At 41.3% G+C, this 22,895-nt stretch overlaps 2 protein-coding genes across 2 annotated transcripts in view; both read left to right on the top strand.

Moving 5' to 3' along the window:
- Nucleotides 1-235: 235 nt before the first annotated feature.
- On the top strand, nt 236-14,201 carry LOC144583701 (uncharacterized). The gene is made up of 4 exons (XM_078378120.1): nt 236-394; nt 11,331-11,679; nt 12,275-12,508; nt 13,450-14,201. The coding sequence occupies exons 2-4, from the start codon at nt 11,337-11,339 to the stop codon at nt 13,545-13,547; spliced, it is 675 nt and encodes a 224-aa protein (XP_078234246.1). The 5' UTR covers nt 236-394; nt 11,331-11,336; the 3' UTR covers nt 13,548-14,201.
- Nucleotides 14,202-14,442: 241 nt separating this feature from the next.
- Nucleotides 14,443-22,895, top strand: part of LOC110086450 (uncharacterized) — a 44,959-nt gene continuing 36,506 nt past the window's right edge. The window contains exon 1 of the mRNA XM_078378119.1: nt 14,443-15,188. Coding sequence (XP_078234245.1) covers nt 15,083-15,188 — 106 coding nt within the window. The 5' untranslated portion in view covers nt 14,443-15,082. The remainder of the gene's footprint in view (nt 15,189-22,895) is intronic.

Raw genomic sequence — 22,895 nt, 5'->3', positions numbered from 1 at the left:
CGTAATGGATCTAGACAGTAGGGGAGGACCTAGAAAAGGAGGCAGATGATGTCATTCTTGCTAATTAAACAGTCCAATCTTGTGACCTTTGTATACATTACATTGCTGGTTAAACCAAGCAAGAACTTCTGCCGTTCTTCCTCTCAGTTATCGCTGGTTTCAAATGGATTCGTCATGCTGATATAAGGAAATGGAAACAAAAACTCAGAACCCTTGAGTTGCTCCACCCTGCCCAGCGAGGGTTGGTGACGCTGAAAGGGCAGGCAAAGCACACGTCTGTAGTGCTTATGGCAGATGCGAAGCCTGGTTTGCCAGGCTGGCAAAAGAACCTGCTGTGTTGGTCACACCCTCATTCCTAAATGTAGTTCTCATTCCTAGGAGCTTTGGAGAACAGGTGAGTGTTCTGGACGCCGGCTCAGGGTTATATGTGATGAGGTTAGAAAGAGGAAGAGGAAGTGTGTGAGAGAGAAACAGAGAGAGTGTTACGAAATGATTGTCCTATACGTTGTCAATTTATATCTTTAATCCTTATGGCTAGAATCCTGTTGGCGCATGGTGTTCAACAAGTACTGTCACACAAACCATGAGTCATTAGTTGAAAAGGTATATGAGAGTTTGTCCACAGCAGTTTAAAGTGTTACATAAAAAAACACACGTAAAATGATATTCTCCCTTTTGTGTGTGTGCCAGCAATTGAAAGTAAATGATCACTTAGTCTTGGTTTAAAAACGTTAAAGAACTTTTACTATATGGCATGTAGAACAGAATAAACAGCGCTTTGACATTTTGGTACTTTATACATAGACTTGTGCTTGACTTATTTATATTGGTATACAGTATTATCTTTAAACTTGACAGACATAGTTATTCTTTCTTATATACATCTCAAACTAACATATCTTCCAGACAATCAAGCAGACATAGACTCTAAAAGAAAACTGACAAGTTAATTGACAGACAATTAAACAGTCCAATAAAACAACCATCACTTGTTTTATGTATCTATTCACTTGTTTAATATATCTATCTGACAGTTAACTTTTCTGCCTTCTGTTGGTGAAATGCCAGACAGATTCTTCTTGGTTAGAATGCTCTACCATGCAAATGGCACATTCTAGTCTTTCCCATATAAACACATGCATATCTATCAATCTATCCCCCAAAATAAGACAGTGTCTTATATTAATTTTTGCTTCAAAAACACATTAGTGCTTATTTTCAGGGGATGTCATTTGCAGCAATCTACATTTATTCAATGACAGTCATGTCATCTTTTTCTGGTTGCTGCACAAGGGTGGAGGGCGGGGTTTCACTGAACTGGGGCTTATTTTTGGGTTGGGCTTATATTACAAGCATCCTGAAAAATCATACTAGGGCTTATTTTCAGGTTAGGTCTTATTTTCGGGAAAACAGGGTATGTAGCTATCTATGCATGCTGTGTTGTTTAATTACATTTCCCAAGACCATTTCCCTGTCTGTCTGTTGCAGGCCAGATCTTCTTGTGGTTGTGTCTTCCACCAGTTCCTCTTATAAAATGCCAGGTTGCAGAATTAAAACAAAACAAAATGACAAAACCACTTCTGCAAATTCCCTTCTGGGTGTAGAAAACATCAGTTTGATTTTGGTTCAAGCGCAACACTCTCCTGATCTTCCTTTTGCGATTGTTAAACATAATAAATGAAATAAATAATAATGTGCCGTGAAGTCAATTCTGAGTTACGGCAACCCTTTGCAGGGTTTTCCAGAACACTCAAAGTGGTTTACCCTTCCCTTCTTCTGGAGGAGCCCTGGGACTGTGCAGCTTGCCCAAGGCCACAGAGGCTGGCTTGATTCATAGGAGGGGTAGTGAGGACTATCAAAAGCACCCCGTGTAAATGCATGGTTAGAACTCCAAAGACTCTTTCAGAAAGCACAGCTGATAAAATCCCTGCCTATTTATCCTTAGTGCAAAGTTTTTGTTTTTCATTACATTTATATCTCATCTGGGGTGGACAACCAGTGGGTCTCTACTTATTTTTGCACTGCCAGTCCCATCAGCCTTAGTTGCTATAGCCAATGAGGGATAATGAGAATTGTAGTTCAAGGGGTTAGGTAGTCTCCAGCTCTGATCTATTCTTATGATGCTTCTTGCACCCTCCAACACCAAAGAAAAAGCAGTGCATTCTCGAACGCTTTCACAGCCAGGATCCGATGGTTGTTGTAGGTTTTTGGGGCTGTTTGGAGGTTTCTGTGGCCAGTCTCTGTGGCTAGCATCTTCAGAAGACAATGAAGATGCCAGCAACAGAGACTGGTGAAATGTTAGGAAGAAAAACCTCCAGAACATGGCCAAACAGTCTAAAAAACCTAAAACAACCAACACAAAGCAGCTTTTAATTGAATTTTGCACTTTGTATTTTAAAAAAATATGGCGAGTTTTCTTTTGTTGTTGTTTAGTCATTAAGTCGTGTCCGACTCTTTGTGACCCCATGGACCAGAGCATGCCAGGCCCTCCTGTCTTCCACTGCATCCCAGAATTGGGTCAAATTCATGTTGGTTGCTTTGATGACACTCTCCACCCATCTCTTCCTCTGTCATCCCTTTATCCTCTTGCCTTTCACACTTTCCCAACATCAGGGTCTTTTCCAGGGAATCTTCTCTTCTCATGAGATGGCCAAAGTACTGGAGCCTCAGCTTCAGGATCTGTCCTTCCAATGAGCACTCAGGATTGATTTCCTTTAAAATGGATAGGTTTGTTCTCCTGGCAGTCCATGAGACTTTCAAGAGTATCCTCCAGCACCACAATTCAAAAGCATCAATTCTTCAGCAGTCAGCCTTCTTTATGGTCCAGCTCTCACTTCCATACATCACTACTGGAAAAACCATAGCTTTGACTATGCGGACCTTTATTGGCGAGGTGATATCTCTGCTTTTTAAGCTGCTGTCTAGGTTTATCATCGCTTTCCTCCCAAAAAACAGGCATTTTTTAATTTCGTGGCTGCTGTCACCATCTGCAGTGCTCATGGAGCCCAGGAAAGTAAAATCTGTCACTGTCTCCATATTTTCCCCTTTTTGCCAGGAGGTGATGGGATGAGCTTAGTTTTTTTGATGCTGAGATTCAGACCAATTTTTGCGCTCTCCTCTTTCACCCTCATTAAGAGGTTCTTTAATTCCTCCTCACTTTCTGCCATCAGGGTGGTATCATCTGCATATCTGAGGTTGTTGGAAATTCTCCCAGCAATCTTACAGTGGTACCTCAACTTGAGAACGTCCCTACATAAGAACGATTCGAGTTAAGAATGGCTCCGTTCACAAAAAGTTGCTTCGACTTGAGAACAGAGCCTCAACTTAAGAACCCCCAAAAAGAAAAAAAAAAACCCTTTCCTGCCCTTTTTTTTACCTATTAGGTCAATAGAAGAAAAAATAAAAAAAATTGCCCCTAGTGGTAGATACGGATTAACCAGCTTTGCATTTGTTCCTATGAGAACTAATGTTTCGATTTAAGAACTGTGCGACTTAAGAACGAAAAACAGCAGATATGGATTAAATGGTTTTCAATGCATTCCTATGGGAAATGGTGCTTCTACTTAAGAATGTTTCGACTTAAGAACGCAGTCCCAATACGGATTAAGTTCTTAAATCGAGGTACCAGTTTGCAATTCCTCCAGTCCAGCCTTGCGCATGATATATTCTGCATATCAGTTAAATAAGCAGGGGGACAATACACCACCTTGTCGTTCTCCTTACCCAATTTTGAACCAATCAGTTGTTCCATATCCAGTTCTAACTGTTGCTTCCTGTCCCAAATATAGTTTTCTCAGGAGATAGATAAGGTGGTCAGGCACTCCCATTTCTTTAAGGACTTGCCACAGTTTGTTGTGGTCCACCCAGTCAAAGGCTTTTGTGTAGTCAATGAAGGAGAAGTACTGTAGATGTTTTTCTGGAACTCTCTGGCTTTCTCCATAATCCAGCACATGTTAGCAATTTGGTCTCTGGTTCCTCTGCCCCTTCAAAATCCAGCTTGCAGTTCTGCGAGTTCTTGGACCACATACTGCTGAAGCCTACCTTGTAGGATTTTGTGCATAACCTTGCTAGCATGTGAAATGAGTGCAATTGTATCGTAGTTGGAGCGTTCTTTGGCAATGCCCTTCTTTGGGATTTAGCTGTAGACTGATCTTTTCCAATCCTCTGGCCACTGCTGAGGTTTCCAAACTTGCTGGCATATTGAGTGTAGCACCTTAATAGAGTTATCTTTTAAGATTTTAAATAGTTCCACTGGTATGCCATTACCTCCACTGGCCTTGTTGTTAGCCATGCTTTCTAAGGCCCACTTGACTTCACTCTCCAGGATGTCTGGCTCAAGGTCAGCAACCACACTATCTGGGTTGTCCGGGACATCCAGTTCGGGTATAATTCCTCTGTGTATTCTTGCCACCTCTTGATTTCTTCTGCTTCTGTTAGGTCCCTTCCATTTTTGTCCTTTATCATGTCCATCTTTGCACAAAATATTCCTTTAATATTTCCAATTTTCCTGAACAGATCTCTAGGTTTTCCCTTTCTATTATTTTCCTTTATTACTTTGCACTGTACTGTACATTTAAGAAGGCCCTCTTGTCTCTCCTTGCTGTTCTTTGGAAGTCAGCATTTAATTTTCTGTAACTTTCCCTATCTCCTTTGCATTTTGTTTCCCTTCTCTTCTGTCCTATTTGCAAGGACTCGTTGGACAACCACTTTGCTTTCTTGCATTTCTTTATCTTTGGGATGGTTTTTGTTGCTGCCTCCTGTACAATGTTATGAGCCTCCATCCATAGTTCTTCTGGCACTCTGTCCACCAAATCGAGTTCCTTAAATCTGTTCTTCACTTCCACTGTGTATTCATAAGGGATTTGTTTTAGATTATACCTGTCTAGTCCAGTGGTTTTTCCTACTTTCTTCATTTTAAGCTTGAGTTTTGCTTCCTTACCTCTCCCCCTCTTTCGCAGAGGAGAGGGAGAGGTTGGTTTAATAGGGTATGGCATCTCATTACTGGAGATCCTCAAGAGGGGGGAGAGAAAAAAAAAAGTAACACAATTTCTAAAGCAGAGATTGGGGCTCCCTGCTCTTTAGACCTGTTGCATTTTATCTCCCATCATTGCCAAAAGGGGATCATGGGAGTTGTGGTCCAAACCCTCTGAACGGCCAAGACTCTGATACTTGTCCTGTGCTGTATTTTCACAAGACATTCGTTTCCAAAGAAGAACGCACGATCATATATCGGCTTCTTTCCACCCTATCAGGACCAGATGGATTTTCGCGCTCCACCAAACACAAACACACCTTTAAGTGGAATCCACTACTGGAGCGCTCAGTGGTTTAGGCATCTGGCTGCGAAGCCAGAAGTTTGGAGTTCGATTCCCCACCGTGCCTCCTTGACAAGGGGCTGGACTCGGTGATCCACTGGATCCCTTGCAGGTCTGGAATTCCAAGATTATATTAAAGCATTCGGAGGACCGCAAAAAGGTATCCGCTCGGTTCCCCGGTCAACTCTCCCATCTTTCCCCCCCCCCCAGCCGAGGGAGGAGACAGAGTCACGTGGCGTTGTGGATCACATGATAAAGGAGAAGAGAAAGTAAACTGGTCGAGGTTCCAGCGTGTCCGTTGATTTAGCTTCCTGTTTGTTTGCTTTTTAACTGCCTCCTCTGTTTTGGCTGAAAGAGAAGGAATTTGAACTAGGTAAGGCTGAAGTTCTTCGAATCCCCTCCTGCCATTGCATGTTGCTGGGCTGTTATGATCAGGATTGGCGTGGGTGTTATCTTTGCCGTCCGCGTGTCTTGTGGAGGGAGGCGTGAGCGGATCGCCGTCCCCTCTTTTGCAGCCCGGACACGGAAGCGATTATTTAATTTCCTTGGCGGGGTGATCTAGGCTAGGGCTTGAACCCTAGCGAGCTCGTCCTGTGGACCGCTGGGATCCTGGCGGCAATCCCGTGGACTTGCCAAAACTTATTCAAGGACGTGCAGCCCCGGGCTGGGATCGTGTGCACTCGCAAATGACAATCCTACCACGTGCGTTGCGACTTCTAACACAATCTGCTGTCTACTCGGGAGTAATCCCCGTTTGAACTCAGCGGGACTTTACTCCCAGGAAGGTCGTCGTATTATTGCATTCGGGCGTACACCCAAGAAATTGGGCAGAGACTTATGCTGCACGGTTGACCCAAGAGTGGATCTTATCTTGAGTAAACAAGGATGATAAGGACTGGTGGTACCTATACAATTTTTAGCCCAAGAGGCTGTTTTCTCAGCCACCCCTCCTTTCTAGAGCAAGCATTAAAGAGCAAACAGAATATCTCCGAGACCGTACAAAGTGTGTTTCTAACTCCACTCAATAATCCAAGTGGTGCCTAGCTTTATTTCCTACAGTACTGTTGAGGTGCCCCAGGGAAGGCCTAAGATTTTCATTACAAAATTATTCTGAACTAGCTGGGCAAGCAGCTTTCATTCCAAAACCAGATTTCAGTTTGCCCTTCCTTTTTTTAAAAAAAATTTTTTAGTTTGTTTTACAAGCAAAATAAGAAACAAGAACAACAAAAAACACACTACTAGACAATATATAACATAACTAAAACATTACGTAACAAATAAACTAACAATTTAGCATAATAGTCATAGTAATTTTGATTTATTGAATTAAAACACAGTACACCCCGTCGCCTGGATCAATATGGCTACTTTCAGTTTTTCAGTTATTATTCCAAAGCCCTTATTCCCTCCGAAATTACCATGTTTCTTGTGAAGGTAAATGTCTTTCCCTTTTATTAAAGTGAATTCTATAAAATCTCCCCATATGTCCTTTAAAAGATTGTTATTTAACAATCATTTTTAAAAAATCTTAATATTATCATTGCCAGATTTTAGCTTCATACAGGGTCTGAATGTTTATTTTGCCCTGGGACATATTAAGGGCAGGGGATATTAACTAATCATGTTCAGAAAGGGAAATAGAATTGCACACTGTACTGTAGTACAGTAGTTACAAGAGGTATAGTTGAGGTGTAGTTTCCAAGACAAATACTCCCAAAGGTAACACTTGAATATTTAAAGGAGGAGTGTGGGTTCTGTTTGTTGAGCATCAATAATCTACCCTGTACACTATTTGATTCCAATGTTATGAAAGACCACAATTTTTGTTTGATTATAATTAATCTTTCCTTTCCAAAGCAGTTGGGTAGTCCTGCTGACATTCTTCTAAGGGCACTGTCAGCAAGGTGCAGAAATGGCATTTGATTGGAGTAGATCAAGATTCACAATCTCTTGTGATTCCGTGGCCAGAATAATATCATCACCATCAAAAATAATTAAAAGGAGCCAGCAAACAAATCTGTTAGTAACCCTGGCTTAGTGGGATTGGATAAGGCAGAGGGTCCTGTGTTAGCCCTCTCTCACCCTAGCCATAAAGTTAGAGTGCATTTCAGTCAACAATGAGCAGGATCTGTTCTTCCACTCAATTCTCAAAATCTAGCTCTATCAATTGAGTTAAAGACAGAATCAGTAAATGCAACAGTAGCTGAAATCCAGTAACAAGATTGTTCGTTCGTTTAGTCGTTTAGTCGTGTCTGACTCTTCGTGACCCCATGGACCAGAGCACGCCAGGCCTGCCTATCTTCCACTGCGTCCCGGAGTTGTGTCAAATTCATGTTGGTTGCTTCGCAGACACTATCCAGGCATCTCATCCTCGGTCGTCCCCTTCTCCTCTTGCCGTCACACTTTCCTAACATCAAGTTTTTTTTCCAAGGAGTGTTTTCTTCTCATGAGATGGCCAAAGTACTGGAGCCTCAGCTTCAGGATCTCTCCTTCCAGTGAGCACTCAGGGTTGATTTTCTTTAGAACTGATAGGTTTGTTCTCCTTGCAGTCCAGGGGATTCTCAAGAGCCTCCTCCAGCACCACAATTCAAAGGCATCAATTCTTCGGCGGTCTGCTTTCTTTATGGTCCAGCTCTCACTTCCATACATCACTACAACTAGAGTAAACCTAATGAATCAGTTGGTGCGTCATCACCATGTAATTTCCATTGATTCAGTGGCCACTTCTTCTTCCAATTTACTACTGGATTTTGGTCATACAGTATTCTTCTGAATTAGAGTCTGCAGGGTTATTAGAAAGGTATATTGCATTGTGACCCTCATCTGCTTTTAGGTATAAAATTGATTCTGCTCAATCGTCTGTTTTATTTAGAAGATAACATACATATAATTTGGAGAAAATGCCCAAAAGACTAATCAGCTGATAATTGTGTAGGCTCCTGCCTATTACTTTATCAGATAAATAACACTTCTATTTTGGGAGACAACTCACATGTTATTTCAAAGATAAGACACGAGACATTCAGTTTGCACTATATTAGACTGAGGCTGTCATGCTTTGGGCATATCATGAGAAAGTAACATTCACTGGAAAAGACAATAATGCTGAGAAAGGTTGGAGTTTGCAAGAGCAGAGAAGGACTGTTGAGTGCAGAGCATTTTGGAGATCTCTTATCCATAGGGTTTTATGAGGCAACCTGGCAGCATATAACAACAATGTGAAGCGCCTTATCCATCCCCCAAGCTTTCCTTAGAGTCGGGAGCCAATCAATTGCCTACACTGTAGGTTTGACAATTGTAGAAAATGATGAAAGGAACTTGTGCATCCACTGAAACGTAAGGTCACAACAAGGGAAAAACTGTAGTCACAGGATAGAGGGAATATGTATTCTTTATTCCCATGTACAGTGGTGCCTCGCTAGATGATGATAATCTGTTCCACTGAAATCGCTGTTTAGCGAAATCATTGTCTAGCGAAAAGCATTTCCCCATTGGAATGCATTGAAGCCTGTTTAATGCATTCCAATGGGGAAGAATTCTCGTTGTCTAGCGAAGATCGGCCATAGGAAAGCTGCTTTGCAAACTGCGGAGCTGCTTAAATAGCTGTCTTGAAAGCTTATGTCCCAAAAACACCCGTTTTGCGAGTGCGAAGGGAGCTGTCAAAATTGTTGTCTAGTGAAAATCGGTTTGCGAAGCAGGGACCAAACATTGTCCGGCGAAATTCCCCCATAGGAATCACTGTTTTGCGAATCGCTATAGCAATCGCAAAAAGTCAATGTCTAGCAAAAAAACTGTCATGCAGGGTAACTGTCTAGCGAGGCACCACTGTAAAATGCCCAACAGATTTTGGCCTGTCCACCTTCTTCAAGGGTTATGTAACATAAGAAGAACTACGGTTACACCATTATAACTTACTAGGGACAACATATAAATAAATTCATGTATCCATAATTCTACAGCACATCCATAATTTTTATTTTTTTAATTTTTACATAAATAATAATCTTGTCTAATAATCTTGGCATCAATATCTCAAAATTAGGATAGAATTAAAAGACTATTTCCTGTAATTTTTAGTCATAAATATAATTTATGCATAGTATATATAAATGTATTTAGTTATTTTTCTGTTTATTCAGTCTGTGACCAGCTCCACTAAGTCAGTTCTAATACAGAAGGAAGAAGGAACAGCACAGCTGTTACTCAGGGTCATGCTGTTATCATTTTAACTGTTATAATTTTAACTGCTGGTCTGCAAACATACTGAAGTGAAAGAAACAAATGTGTAATTAAAGCAGAGGAAGAAAATCTATCTTTTTATTTAATCCATAATATGTTTACTTTTATGCAGTCTATTTCTTTCTTAAGAAGTAACTTGTCCTGCATTGTGTGAGCAGTGTCCAAAGTCTAAAACTGTTGATCTCTTTCTGAATGTCTATTTTCCTAGTAATGGCCCACGAAGGAGTTTCCCATTCTTTGATTTCATACATTGCTGAAATGTTCACTTTTAAAGGGGTCCAGATGTCTTCCCAACATAGATTTTATTGGAGGGGCATCTAATAAGCAGATGTCACTTCACATGCAATATGACATTGTTTTTAATGTCAGGAAGTGCAATTTAAAAGAATTCATCACATGTAGTACAAGTGGAATTTTAATTACATGTCTGTTTCTTTCATTTCGGCATGTTTGCAGACCAGCAGTTAAACTGATAATAGCATGACACTGAATAACAGCTGAGCTTGAACATTTATATATACAGGCCTTTTTTCTTTCTGTTTTAGAATTGATTTAATGGAACTGGCCACAGACTGGATAAACAGAAAAAGAACTAAATAGAGTTAAATAAACATGGTATGCATAAATTATATGGATGACAACAGATTAAGTAAAATATTATTTTGACATCCACCTATTCTAATTTTAAGATATTGATGCCGTACACTGAAACTGTCCAGCACTGTTCACACTGACTGGCAGTACCTCTTTAATATTTATTTATTTATTTATTTATTTATTTATTTATTTATTTATTTATTTATTTATTTATTTATTTATTTATTTATTTGATTGATTGATTGATTGATTGATTGATTTATATCCCGCTCATCTGGTATATTTATACCACTCTGAGCGGCTAACAACATGAAAGTCCTTTCAGCTCTACCTAGAGATGTGGAGGACTTAAATTTCTGTACATAGGATAGAGCCCCAGATTATCACTTAATTAGCATTACTGTACATTTACCTGGGAAATAACTCCCATTGAATTTAGTGTTCATGATTTCTGACGAGACAGGTTGAAGTCTGGATGCAAACCCCTCCCCTGCCCGTCACACACGGACTCACCCTATCTGACTGGGATTCCAGAAAATGGTTTCTACTGTATTATGAATCAGGTGTTTCCAGGCAACTGTGACACATCCAAGCATGTCTTTCTTTAGAAAATGAAAGTGTTGCTCGTCACCCATGTTATAAACAGCATCTGTTTTAATTATAAGACATTGTCACATTAGCAGATTGAGTGTTGGGATTTAGGAGACCTGTGTTCGGATCCTCACTGGGCCATGTAAAATCACTGGATAGAAATACTGGTAAAACAGACCCTTTAATATCTCATATAACTTGGGAATCGTACTGGGGTGCCATGAGTCAGAACTGATTTGATGGTATATAATATACATTTTCCTTGCCTCTTTATTCATTTTTCAGGAAGCATTTTGATCAGCGAAGCATTTTTTGTGTTTTTTACCAAGAATCTTCCTTCTAGGGTATATGGTGCAGCTAAAAAATATTGTAAATAAATAAATAAATAAATTTAATCCTTTTTAGATACTGAATCCAATCATTTTTCTTGGGGATAGATTTTACACATATAATAGTTATTATAAGAGGTACATTTATTATCTGTAATTGTTCCAGAGTCCCAGATAGAAGAGTGTCACCATATTCAAGGTGGTGATGTCTTGCTAGCCCATATGTGATGATGTTACTGACATATTCACTTCGTTTCAGGGGCCAATGGCCTTTGAGGAGAGAGATCCTGGTGATCTGAAACTGCGTATCGTGGATTTGCTGCTTGGCCATCCACAGGGGGTCAACTTTGGAGACTTTTCTGGGGCTTTTTACCAGCTGCATGGCTTCCACCCGCACATCTACCTTTATGGGTACAGTTCACTGCGGCAGTTGATAGCTGACATGAAAGACCTTGTGGTTGTGGAATGTGGTTCACAGACACCAGTCATGAAGTTAGTAAATGGCTTAAATCTTGACCGCTGGCTGGAAGGAGAGGAGAATGGCCTGCAGAACCCACAAGAGGAATCTCAGTGCTTGATAAATGGGGAGCAAGCAGAACAACTGTCAGGTAAAATGATAATGGACATTTTCCAACTGGATTGGCCAGTGGGCTTCCCTTGCTGTCATTGTGTGTGAATCCTTTCTTTCCTTCCTTCTTCAGAGCGCACATAATACAGTTATTTGGGATCTTGTGGGCTTTTAAATTCTAACCTGTCAGCTGCTTAGAGTGGTGCTTGCACTAATGGGGCAGTATATAAATACAACAAATAAGGTGGAAGAGTCTTACAGCCACATCTGGTGAGTTTTAAAAGAAATTAAGCATTATATGAAGTCTGGAACAGTCTTCTGTGCCAATTCATGGGCAGTGGGTCTTCAGTTTTGATAAGTCCTCTCATATGACTCAGAACTGATCTAGCAAAAGGAGGGGAAATAAACAAAGAGGTTTTAGCAGAGAATCTGTCAGCCTCAGGTGTGGCTCTGATAGGTAAATCGGTTAAGATCCAAACAATTGTGGTAATAGATCTAAAACCAGTTTGTGGCATGGGTGGACAAGTGTGTCTTTCCAGATGGTCTTGAACAGGAGCCTTCATCAGCCCAAGCCAATGTAGGTGGGGCATTCCCAGTTCTGAAGCAAACCTTGACCTGTGATTTGCGTTGTACAGTAGGTCTGGCTGACGTCTTGGCGGCACTCTCCAACCTCCTAATGAACTACAAATCGGGCTTGAGGATTACAAAGCTGCAGGAATTCCTGCTGGCAAGTGATGGAGTTGATCTGGAGAAAGTCAGCATTGGCCAAGGTTACAAGGACGCACTGGAGTTCTTGGAGACCCAGATGCCGGAACTAAACATCCATTACCGGGAAGACCGATCAAATAGTGTTGTTCAGCTTCCTGCAGGTACAGAGCACAAGTTGGGTTTCTTTGTATGATTGAGTTTGAGAACTGATCTGTCTGTCTGTCTGTCTGTCTGTCTGTCTGTCTGTCTGTCTGTCTGTCTGTCTGTCTGTCTCTCTCTCTCTCTCTCTCTCTCTCTCTTTGCAGAAATGATGTTAAAAAAGAAAAGAAAAAGCAAGAGGGCATTTCAATGTAGTGATAAGAGTATTAGGCTAGGACTTAGGAGACCTGAGTTAGAATCGCAACTGGCCATGAAGTGCAGGGGTGATCTTTGAATCTTTATATTTCATCTGATAGGTAGGTAGTAGAATACTATTGGGTAACAAAACGTACAAAGCATAAATGGTTGATTTCTCTCTCTCTCTTGCTGTCACTCCCTCTCTCACAAACATAGATGCATGCACGGACACCTCCCCTGACCTGTGCCAGCATGCCTCAGCCCCCTTTACGGCCACCACGGGGAGCCACCATGACAGGAGAGGGGGCTGGCTAGTCTGTCACCCTCAAATTGGGGGCCACCGCTCTGCCAACAACAGGGCCCTAAATTAGCCCAAGAGCCACTTTTCTCAGGCCACTTCCTGGAGACAAATAGCAGCACAATATTGAATATTTATTTATTGAAGTGTTTATTTATTGGGGGGAAAACCCATGTATAACCAAAATTGTGCTGCTCAGATCCAGGCTGTTCAAGGGAGAAGCACAGATTACTCACCTGTAACTGTAGTTCTTTGAGTGATCCTCTATGTATTCGCGCAATTGGGGGCTCTGTGCCTGCGCAGACAATCCTACGGAATGTTGTAGAGCTTATTTCCTGTTTCTTTTGCTGAAAACCCCCTTTGTTCTCTCCTCTTTAATTATCCTTTCTTGACTCACCACAGCAATGTTTGTTCCCCCTTTTGTACAAGTCTTCTCCCTCTTTTAATTTCTGTTTCATCTTCTGGCAGGAACCTCCATCCCTGCTCATGGTCGTGTTTTTTCTGCATGCAACAGAGATGTTGTGACCCAGAGGCCAATGGCAAAAAGTGCTGGTAAAGTTTTCTGAGATAATATCAGTGAACATGTACAGGTTATAAGGTCCTTTCATCAGCAATATGAAGAATTATCCACATTTGGATGTTTTTACACTTCTCTGACATATTGATGCCAAACGTTCTTTTGACTTATGGCTTGACTATGTAGGGAATGGTGTGAGAACAAAATATAATCAATCTAATCAATAAATGTATCCGTAAGTAAAGTGAACTCTATGCTAGGCCTGACAGTAAATGTGTTCCCGAAGTTTCTCGAATGTGACCGTTGAGTCTGTAGGCATGTGGTTTTACCAGTAAAAGGTTTAGCAAAGATCACAGTGATGTTGTCAGGAGGAAAAGAGGAACTTGTAGCAGGTGTTTCAGGGCAAGGTCAGAGAAGAAGAAGCTGCAAGATGTGTTTTGAAAACTACAAATTGGGCTTGAGGATTACAAAGCTGCAGGAATTCCTGCTGGCCAGGGATGGAGTTGATCTGGAGAAAGTCAGCATTGGCCAAGGTTACAAGGACGCACTGGAGTTCTTGGAGACCCAGATGCCGGAACTAAACATCCATTACCAGGAGGACTGGCTCAAATGTATTGTACAACTAACTGCAGGTACAGGGGTGGGATTGAGAAGTGATCTTTTCTGCAAAAATGAGATTAAAAAAAGCTAAAGTGCTTGTTAACCCAAAGCTAAGGAGAGCACTATCAAATGCTGATAAACTTTGTCTCATTTAATTTCAGGGAGTAACCATTTAGAATCTCCCAAGGAAGGAATAAAGGCAGTAGCTTTTCTTAGGTCTTAGAACATTCTGCCCCCACACCTCCCAAAACCTGGTAGAAATTCTGCAGTGTAGTGGTTGGAGTATTGGATTAGGATCTGGGAGACAAAATACCAGAAAACCTGCTTGAGCGCAATGGAAGAAAGGCAGGATATTTCAGTAGAATATTAGAATATAAATTTAAGAACTATAGTGGACAACTGTGTCTTTCCAGATGGTCTTGGACTGCAGAGTAGACTTTGGTCTAGATGGGCAGGGAATCAATCAATCAGTCAATCAATCAATCAATCAATAGTGGATTAAATTATAGTATGTTACTGGTATATCCATTTAGCTGTCCTGGAGAATAGGTGTTCAGAGATTCTGACTGCGAAGAGTTCAGCTGATCCACATCTCTTTCCTGAGAGTAATCTTGTGCCCCAAGAAGATTATGTTGTAACTTTTGGACAAGCAGGGGGCAACAAGAGCAGGAGGGTGTGCTGTACAAGTCATCTCAAGATAAGTTTGTAAATAAAAGCTGAACTGTGTTATTTTTCTAGAACATATTATGGTGTAGGATCCTGACATAGAATTAGAAAATTCTAGAGCTGATCCTTAAAACCAGTCTGACTGTTGATCTTCATTGTTTGAACATCTTGTGTTATTCTGAATTTTAAAGGATATCTTTAAATATTATATTGAAGGTCTTTCATTTTATATTAAGCTAAAATCAGTAGGTTTCATCCCTCAAAGCTTTCTTCCCCATTTATAGTTGTCCTTCATGTTCCCCATAGATTCAGATTAAAATGAAATTCTTGTTTGCTTTAGTGAGACTGTTCTCTCCTCCTCCAGATTCTTCTGCCTCTTCTGATATTCAGAACTCTGTGGAAGAACCACCAAGCCAGGCACCAGGTAAAACATACTGTTTGTCATGTTGCTTAGTGCTAACATGCACTTAGTGCAATGTTGTCTAATGCTAATCAGAGTGGCAGAGGCTGATCCATTTTAATTCCCATTTGAAAACATACCCAGATAATAATGCATGTCCTGTTTTGCATTGTTGAGATTTTGGAATCCAAATTTGGAACTCTGAGGACTTTATCATATCCAGGAGTAAAGAGATACAGTGGTGCCTCGTATAACGAGTGCACCGTTGAACAATGAATCCGCATTGCGATGGGGATTTCCCCATCGCTAATGCGAGGGCATGCTCGCATTACGATGGGGGAACAGCTGTTCAGCGGTTCCAAAATGGCTGCCGGAACACAAAAAATGGGTGCCGGTACACCCAAGATGGCCACTGGGACTCTCAAAATGGCCGGTGGTACACCCAAGATGGCCGCTGGAACACAAAAAAGGGCACCGGTACACCCAAAATGGCCACCGGGACGCTCAAAATGGCCGCCGGTACACCCAAGATGGCTGCCGGAACAAGGGAAAACATCGGAGAACGGTGAGTTTTGGGCCCATTTGGAACACATTAAACTTTGTTAATGAGTTCCAATGGGTTTTTTGGATCCGTTTTACGATGTTTTCCCACAGCGGAGGTTAATCCGGAACGGATTAACCTCGCTATGCGGGGCACCACTGTACTCTAAATCAATTAATAGGTAACTGGAACCCAGAGTGCTGTATTGGACGGAGTGTTGGACTAGGTTTCTGGAGATGATCATTGAAATTTCCTCTCAGCCATGGAAACAAATCATGAGGCAGAACTGGTAGAGCCATTCTTTAAAATACCTCAATTATTTGAAAGCCCTATTAGAGTTGTTTATAAATCGATTTTGACTAAATGGTACCCAACAATAACAATACATTAAATAATTTGGTCTGGTCACAGGGGTTGTGTTTCATAGCGAGACAGTAAATTTTACTAGCAGTGTGACTGACTTGACCGATGATGCTAAACAAAATATCACCCGTTAAGTCCTGTAACGTAATTAATCTTCTGGAGAGGAGGCAGCCTGGATGCCATCTGCAATGTGTAGGCAAAACAACAAGAAACCTAGGCACAGGACTCCGAAATCAAATATCTAACACCCAAACCTAGAAGGCAACAGGACATAATTCATCTGCTTTAGAACACCCTATGCTCTAGTTTCTAAGACTACTCTGTCTGCAGACATGTTCTCTAGCAAGCTCTGTGTTGAGTGATATTCATGTTGTCCCGTTGAGCGCTAGTGTGGCAATTGTTTGAAGTAGCTTCTGTTCCCAGTGTTGGACAGTGATCCAGGTCTTGGGTTTTCATAGAATCATTGAATAGTGAAGTTGGAAGAGGCCAATAAGGCCGTCAAGTCCACGCTGCTGCTCAGTGCTGGAATACAAATGAAAGGATATATGTCAGGTGGTTGTCTTAAGTTTCTCTTGAATGTCTCCAGTGTTGGAGCACTCACCGCCTCTTGAAGTAATTGTTTCCACTGTCCTACTGCTCTAACAGGATGCTTTCCCTAACATTCAATCGAAATCTGACTTCCTGTAATTGGAGCCCATTGTTGCGAGCCTTGTGCTCTGGAATAATTGAGAACAGATCCTGCCCCTCCTCTGCATGACATCTTTTTAAATAGTGCTACATCCCACTGTTGGCTCATATTCAGCCTGTGATCTATGACAATTCCAAGATCCTTCTCATTTGTAGCATTGCTGAGCCAGGTACGCCCCCTCATCTTGTATCTGTGCATTTCGTTTCTTTTTCCATGATGCAGTTCTTTGCACTTATCTCTGTTGATTTTCATTCTGTTTGATAAGTCTTGTCCTATGGCTTGTTACTAAGAACCGATCCAATAAAAAGGATAAAAAAAGCAATGGGTTTTAGAAGCATATTTGTCAGCCTCAGGTGAGGCTCTAATAGACTAAAATCGGATCTAAATTGAGTCATGATGTAAGGGATTTAAAACAAGCTCATGTCATGGATAGGCAACTGTGTTCTTTCAGATGTTCAAGGCAACATTGGTGGGGGAATTCCAGTTTTGAAGCAAACCTTCACTTATTATTTTCATTACTCTATAGTTTTGTCTGACATAGTGGAAAAAGTCACCAACCTCCTGGCCAAATACAAGTTTGGCTTAAAGATTAAGAAGCTTCAAGAATTCCTGCTGGCTGGAGATGGAATTGATCTGGAGAAATTCAGCATTAGCCAAGGTTGCATGGACACACTGGAGTTTTTGGAGGCCCAGATGCAGGAGCTGATCATCCAGTACCAGGAGGACCGGCTCAGTTGTGTTGTACAGCTTCTTGCAGGTACAGGGGCAGGGTTGAGAAGTGATTTTTTTTCTGCAGAATTTTTTTAAAAAAGCAAAAGAGATTGTCACTCTAGAGCTACATGGAAGTACAGTACAAAAGAGCATTGCTGAATACCAATAAACTGTCTAGTCCAAGATTTGATTTCAATGAGGAAGTGACGAAAATCCCCCAAGATGTGTATAGACACAAGTAACCCTTACTAAGTTTTAAATCATCCCCCATCCCCAAAACCTTGGCAGAGTCATTTATTTATTTATTTATTTATTTGTTTGTTTGTTTGTTTGTTTGTTTGTTTGTTTGTTCGTTCGTTCGTTCGTTCGTTCGTTCGTTCGTTCGTTCATTTATTTAACTTATATGCCGCCCACTCTACCCAAAGGTCTGGGCGGCTTACAACAATTAAAATTCAACTAAAATACAATAAAAGATAAAATGTTTAAAATACTATTAAAATTGCCATCAGGACCCACAGTTGATGTTATTTCAATTAAAAGCCTTCTGGAACAGGAAGGTTTTGACCTGGCACTGAAATGTCATCAGTGTCGGCGCCAGATGAATTTCAGTCGTTGCATTGCAGAGTCATTGCAGTGTAGGGCTTAGAATATTGAGCTACAGTCTGAGAGGTGGAGATACAGGAAGATCATCCTGAGGACAAATAATAAGGACATTCCAATAGAACAGTGTGTTCCTACCTTTGGTACAACCCGGTGTTCTTGGAGTGCCACTTTCAGAAACCATTACCCAAGGGTGGAGTCACTGCTGTAGAATATTAGAGTAAATATAACAAGTGTATGTAACTGCTGGGACGTTCAGCTCTTTAGGTACCTGGCTGCAGAGCCAGACTGGAAGTTCAGTTCCCCATTGTGACTGCTTGACTGGCTGGACTCTTATGATCCATAGGATCTCTTCCAGCTCTGCAGTCCCATGATGGTGATTAAATAAAATTAAGGTATACCACTGGTGGCTATCCATTTAGTTTTCCTAGCTACTTGATGTTGAGAGAGTTAACTGCCATGAATTGAGCTGATCCCCATCTCTTAACTGGTAGTAAAAGGGAGTGGAGCAAAATTCCCGAGCAACCCTAGCCAGTTTATCAATCTTTCCCATGTCCCTGAAACTGGGTAGAATTGTAGTGTAGAGCCTAGGTTCCCAACCTTTGTTACTTGGATGTTTTTGAACTGCAACTCCCGGAAACCCCAGGCAGCACAGTTGGTGGTGAAGGCGTCTGGGAGTTGCAGTCCAAAACTCCTGAGTAAGCCAACGTTGAGAACCAGTGGTGTAAAGCACTGGTTCTTAACCTTGGGTTACTCAGGAGATGTGGACTGCAACTCCCAGACGCCTTCACCACCAACTGCTGGCTGGGGTTTCTGGGAGCTGCAGTTCAAAAACATCCAAGTAACAAAGGTTAAGAACCACTGGTGTAGAGGTTAGAGTATTGGACCGAGATCTGGGAGATGGGGAACTAGGAAGATGGTCTTGAGGACAAAGAAGAAAGAGAATATTATAGTGGACTATTCGAATATTAATATAACAGGGACATTAAAGAAAATGAAGGTATTCTGCTGGTGCATATCCAGCTAGCTGTTCTGGATGCTTGATGTTGTGTGTGTTAACTGCCAAGAGTTGAGCTTATCTCTTAACTGGCAGTAAGTGGGAATGGAGTGAAAATTTTGAATCTTTCCTTAAAAGGATTTGTTTCAAGACTGAGATCTTCATCGTGGTTTCCTGACAGCTGTGTGTTAAATTGTGTTTGTGCAGTTTAATATCAAAGTGATGCAACTCCAGGCAGTGTTCTGTTGGCTTTTGTTCATTCATGTTGTAAAAAACTGGGCAATGCAACACAGTTGCTGTTCAATATTTAGGATAGGTTCTTTTCCCACAAAAAATTTAATAGAGTGATGTCTTTTTATGCTACTTTTACTTGCTGTTATTTATGCAGTTCTCTTAGGTTCCTTGACAGCTGGGGTGGGCAATCTTAGGCCTGTCAAATGTTTTGGACTTCAAATTCCAGCATGCATGGCCAATGTTAAAGGGTTATGGGAATTGAAGTCTAAAACATCTAGAGAGCCAATGATTCCCTCTCCCTGATTTCCTTAAATGTCAGTTGCAGATCCTTATCTGAAGAAAATTACTTTGAAAGCTTTGAACAATCAGAGACATCAAAGGCAGAAAAGGTGTGCAATAAAAGCCATGTTAAGATACATTTGTAAACATAAGCTGAACCATGTTGTCCTTCCTTTGGATCCTTCATTCATCTATTTTAGAAGAATCCTGTTCTCTAGGTTCTATAACTGTTATCTTTAATAACATAATTACGAAGGCAAGAAGGGAGATGGTTAAACATCTTCATTGTAGCACTGTACCAGCCAGTTAACACATGCAGTGAGACAGGACTTCATTGCCACAGTTCAAAATGTGGTGTCTGCAGACATGTTCTTACCAAACTCCGTACAGTGGGGTCTCAACTTACGAACGGCTCGACATACGAACGTTTCGACTTATGAAGCGCTCTCATAGGAATATATGGACTCGACTTACGAACTTAGATTCCAGTTACGAACTCTTTTTTTCCCTTTTTTTAAAAGCCAAGTCATCTTAGGTTAAAAGGAAAAAAGAAAAAAATATCCCCCTCTAGTGGCAGAAGGCAGAATAGCAGCTTCCCATTAGTTTCTATGGACGAAAAGAGCAGATACGGATTAAATGGTTTTCAATGCATTCCTATGGGAAATGCAGATTCGACTTAAGAACTTTTCGACCTGAGAACTGCCTTCCAATACGGATTAAGTTCGTAAGTCGAGACCCCACTGTAGTCTAGTGATGTACACAGTGACCTGCAGAGTGTGGCAGCTGTTTAAAGTAACCTTCTATGCCAGGTGCTAGGCAGTGGATCAGGTCTTGGGTTTTGATAAATCCTGTCCTATGGCTGTGGCAGTTACTCAGAAGTGATCCAGCAAAAAGGAGGAGGGTAAGAAAAGGAATGGGTTTTAGCAGAATGTTTGTCAACCTCAGACGGCGATCTAATAGACAAAATGAGATCAAGGTTGAAACATGAAGTAAGGGAATAGACTTAAAATCCATTCATCTCATGGATGGGAAACTGTTCTTCCAGATGTTCTTGGACTGCAAGCCAACATTGGTTTCAAATGAAGCAAACTTTGACCCTTCTCTTTTGTGTTACAAAATATTAGATATTACGGCAGCAGTCACCAACCTCCTGGATAAATACGAATTGGGCTTAAAGATTAGGAAGGTCAAAAAACTCCTGCGGAATAGGGATGGAATTGATCTGCAGAAAATCAGCATCAGCCAAGGTTACATGGACACGCTGGAGTTCTTGGAGGCCAAGATGCCGGAGCTAAACATCCAGTACCAGGAGAAACGGCTCAATTGTGTTGTAAAGCTTCCTGCAGGTACAAGGGCAGGGTTGGGAAGTGATATTTTTCTGCAGAATTTTTTTTTTGAGAAAGCAAAAGTGCTTGTCACTCTAGAACTGTAGGGATGAACACAAGACGAGTTCTGCTGAATTCCAATAAAGACCATCTAGTCCAACATTTAATTTCACAGTGTAACCAATTAGACATCTCCATTATAGATAAGAATGCAGTAACCCCCACCAGGGGACTTTGTCAAATCAGGAAGTAAACAAATATTCTAAATCAATGAAGAGGTAACTGAGTAACTGGAACCGAGCGTGTTGTACTGGACAGAGCGTTGGAGTAGGACTCTGGAGACCAGTGTTCAAATCCTTGGCTTAGGAGTGGAAACTCATTTTGCAGTGGAACTGGTAGAGCCACTCCTTAAAATACCGAACCTCAATTACTTGAAAGCCCTATTGGACTGCAGCTCCCAGAAAACGCAACCAGCACAGCTGGTGGCAAGGCTTCTGGGAATTGTAGTTAAAGCTGCTTTTCCATCCATGTTGTAATGGGTTGGGTGGTCCAACTCAGTTGTTCTTAAAGTTTCAGGATCGATTCCTCTCCCACTAGAGCCTCGTGGTGCAGTGGTTAAACCGCTGTACTGCAGCTAAAACTGTGCTCACGACCTGGGGTTCAAATCCCAGGTAGCTGGCTCAAGGTTGACTCAGCCTTCCATCCTTCCGAGGTCGGTAAAATGAGTACCCAGCTTGCTGGGGGGGGGGCCAATGTGTAGCCTGCATAATTACATTGTAAACCGCCCAGAGAGTGCTTGAAGTGCTATAGGGCGGTATATAAGCAGTACGCTTTGCTTTAAATGCTGTGTTGTCCCCTTTAGCTGCCTTTTCTCACTTTTACCTCAGCAGTGCTCTCAAGTTGGTAGCCAGGGTGGGCCATTTCAGGCCTGTCAGATTGTCCCTCCCTGAACAAGCAGAGACAACAGGGTCAGGAAGGGTGTGCAGTAAACTTCATGTTAAGATAGTTTTGTAAATAGAAGCTAAACCAAATTGCCCTTCTGTAGGATCCTTCATTGGTCTGTTTTAGAATAATCCTGTCCTCTAGATTCCACAACTGTTATCTGGGAGATAACATATTATTGTGAGAGCAACTGAAGACAGGGGAAGGTTAAAGATTTTCATTCTAGCACTGCATCAGCCAGGTAACACATGCAGTGTGACAGTAATTCATTTTTCCAGTTCACATGCTCTGTCTGTAGCCATATTCTTTACCAAATCCTTTGTTGGGTGTCATGCATGTTGTGCCAATTGTTTGAAGCAAGCCTTTCCTCCATCCACCGCCTGATTTGTTCTCTGTGCTTTTTTCTCATCTGGATTATTGTGGTTTCTTTTTCTTTTTTAGTAGAACGTTGTTATGATTTTAAATTCTATTTGGATTTGATATGTTGTTACCCGCCCAGAGTAGTCGGCATGACTAGATTGGCAGGTTATAAATGTAACAAATAAATATAAATAAATAAGTAGCCTTCTTTGCCAGGGGTTGGAGAGTGGGTGAGGTCTTGGGGTGTGATAAATCCTCTCCTATGGCATGCTACTGAGAACTGATCCAGTGAGTAGAAAAAGAGTAAAAAATAAGCTTTAGTAAAATATATAACAGCCACAGATGAAGATATACTGGACAAAATAGGATAAAGATTCAAACAAAAACTAAGGGAATACAGTGGACCCTCGACTTACAGACGGCTCGACTTACAGACTTTTCGAGTTACAGACTTCTCTGGCTGCAAAATTTAGATTCGACTTGCAGCCGGAGAATCGACTTACAGACCAGAAAAAACCCAAAATGTAACAAAAATAGAATAAAAACCGCCGGTTATGGGATTAATCGGTTTTCAATGCATTGTAGGTCAATCGAGATTCGACCTACAGACTTTTCGACCTGCAGCCACCGTTCCAATATGGATTAATTCCGTAAGTAGAGGGTCCACTGTAGACTTAAAACCAGTTCATGT

This window comes from Pogona vitticeps, chromosome 6 (assembly GCF_051106095.1).
Source record: "Pogona vitticeps strain Pit_001003342236 chromosome 6, PviZW2.1, whole genome shotgun sequence".
NCBI classification, from domain to species: domain Eukaryota; kingdom Metazoa; phylum Chordata; class Lepidosauria; order Squamata; family Agamidae; genus Pogona; species Pogona vitticeps.
This window is presented reverse-complemented; position numbering and strand designations above follow the sequence as displayed.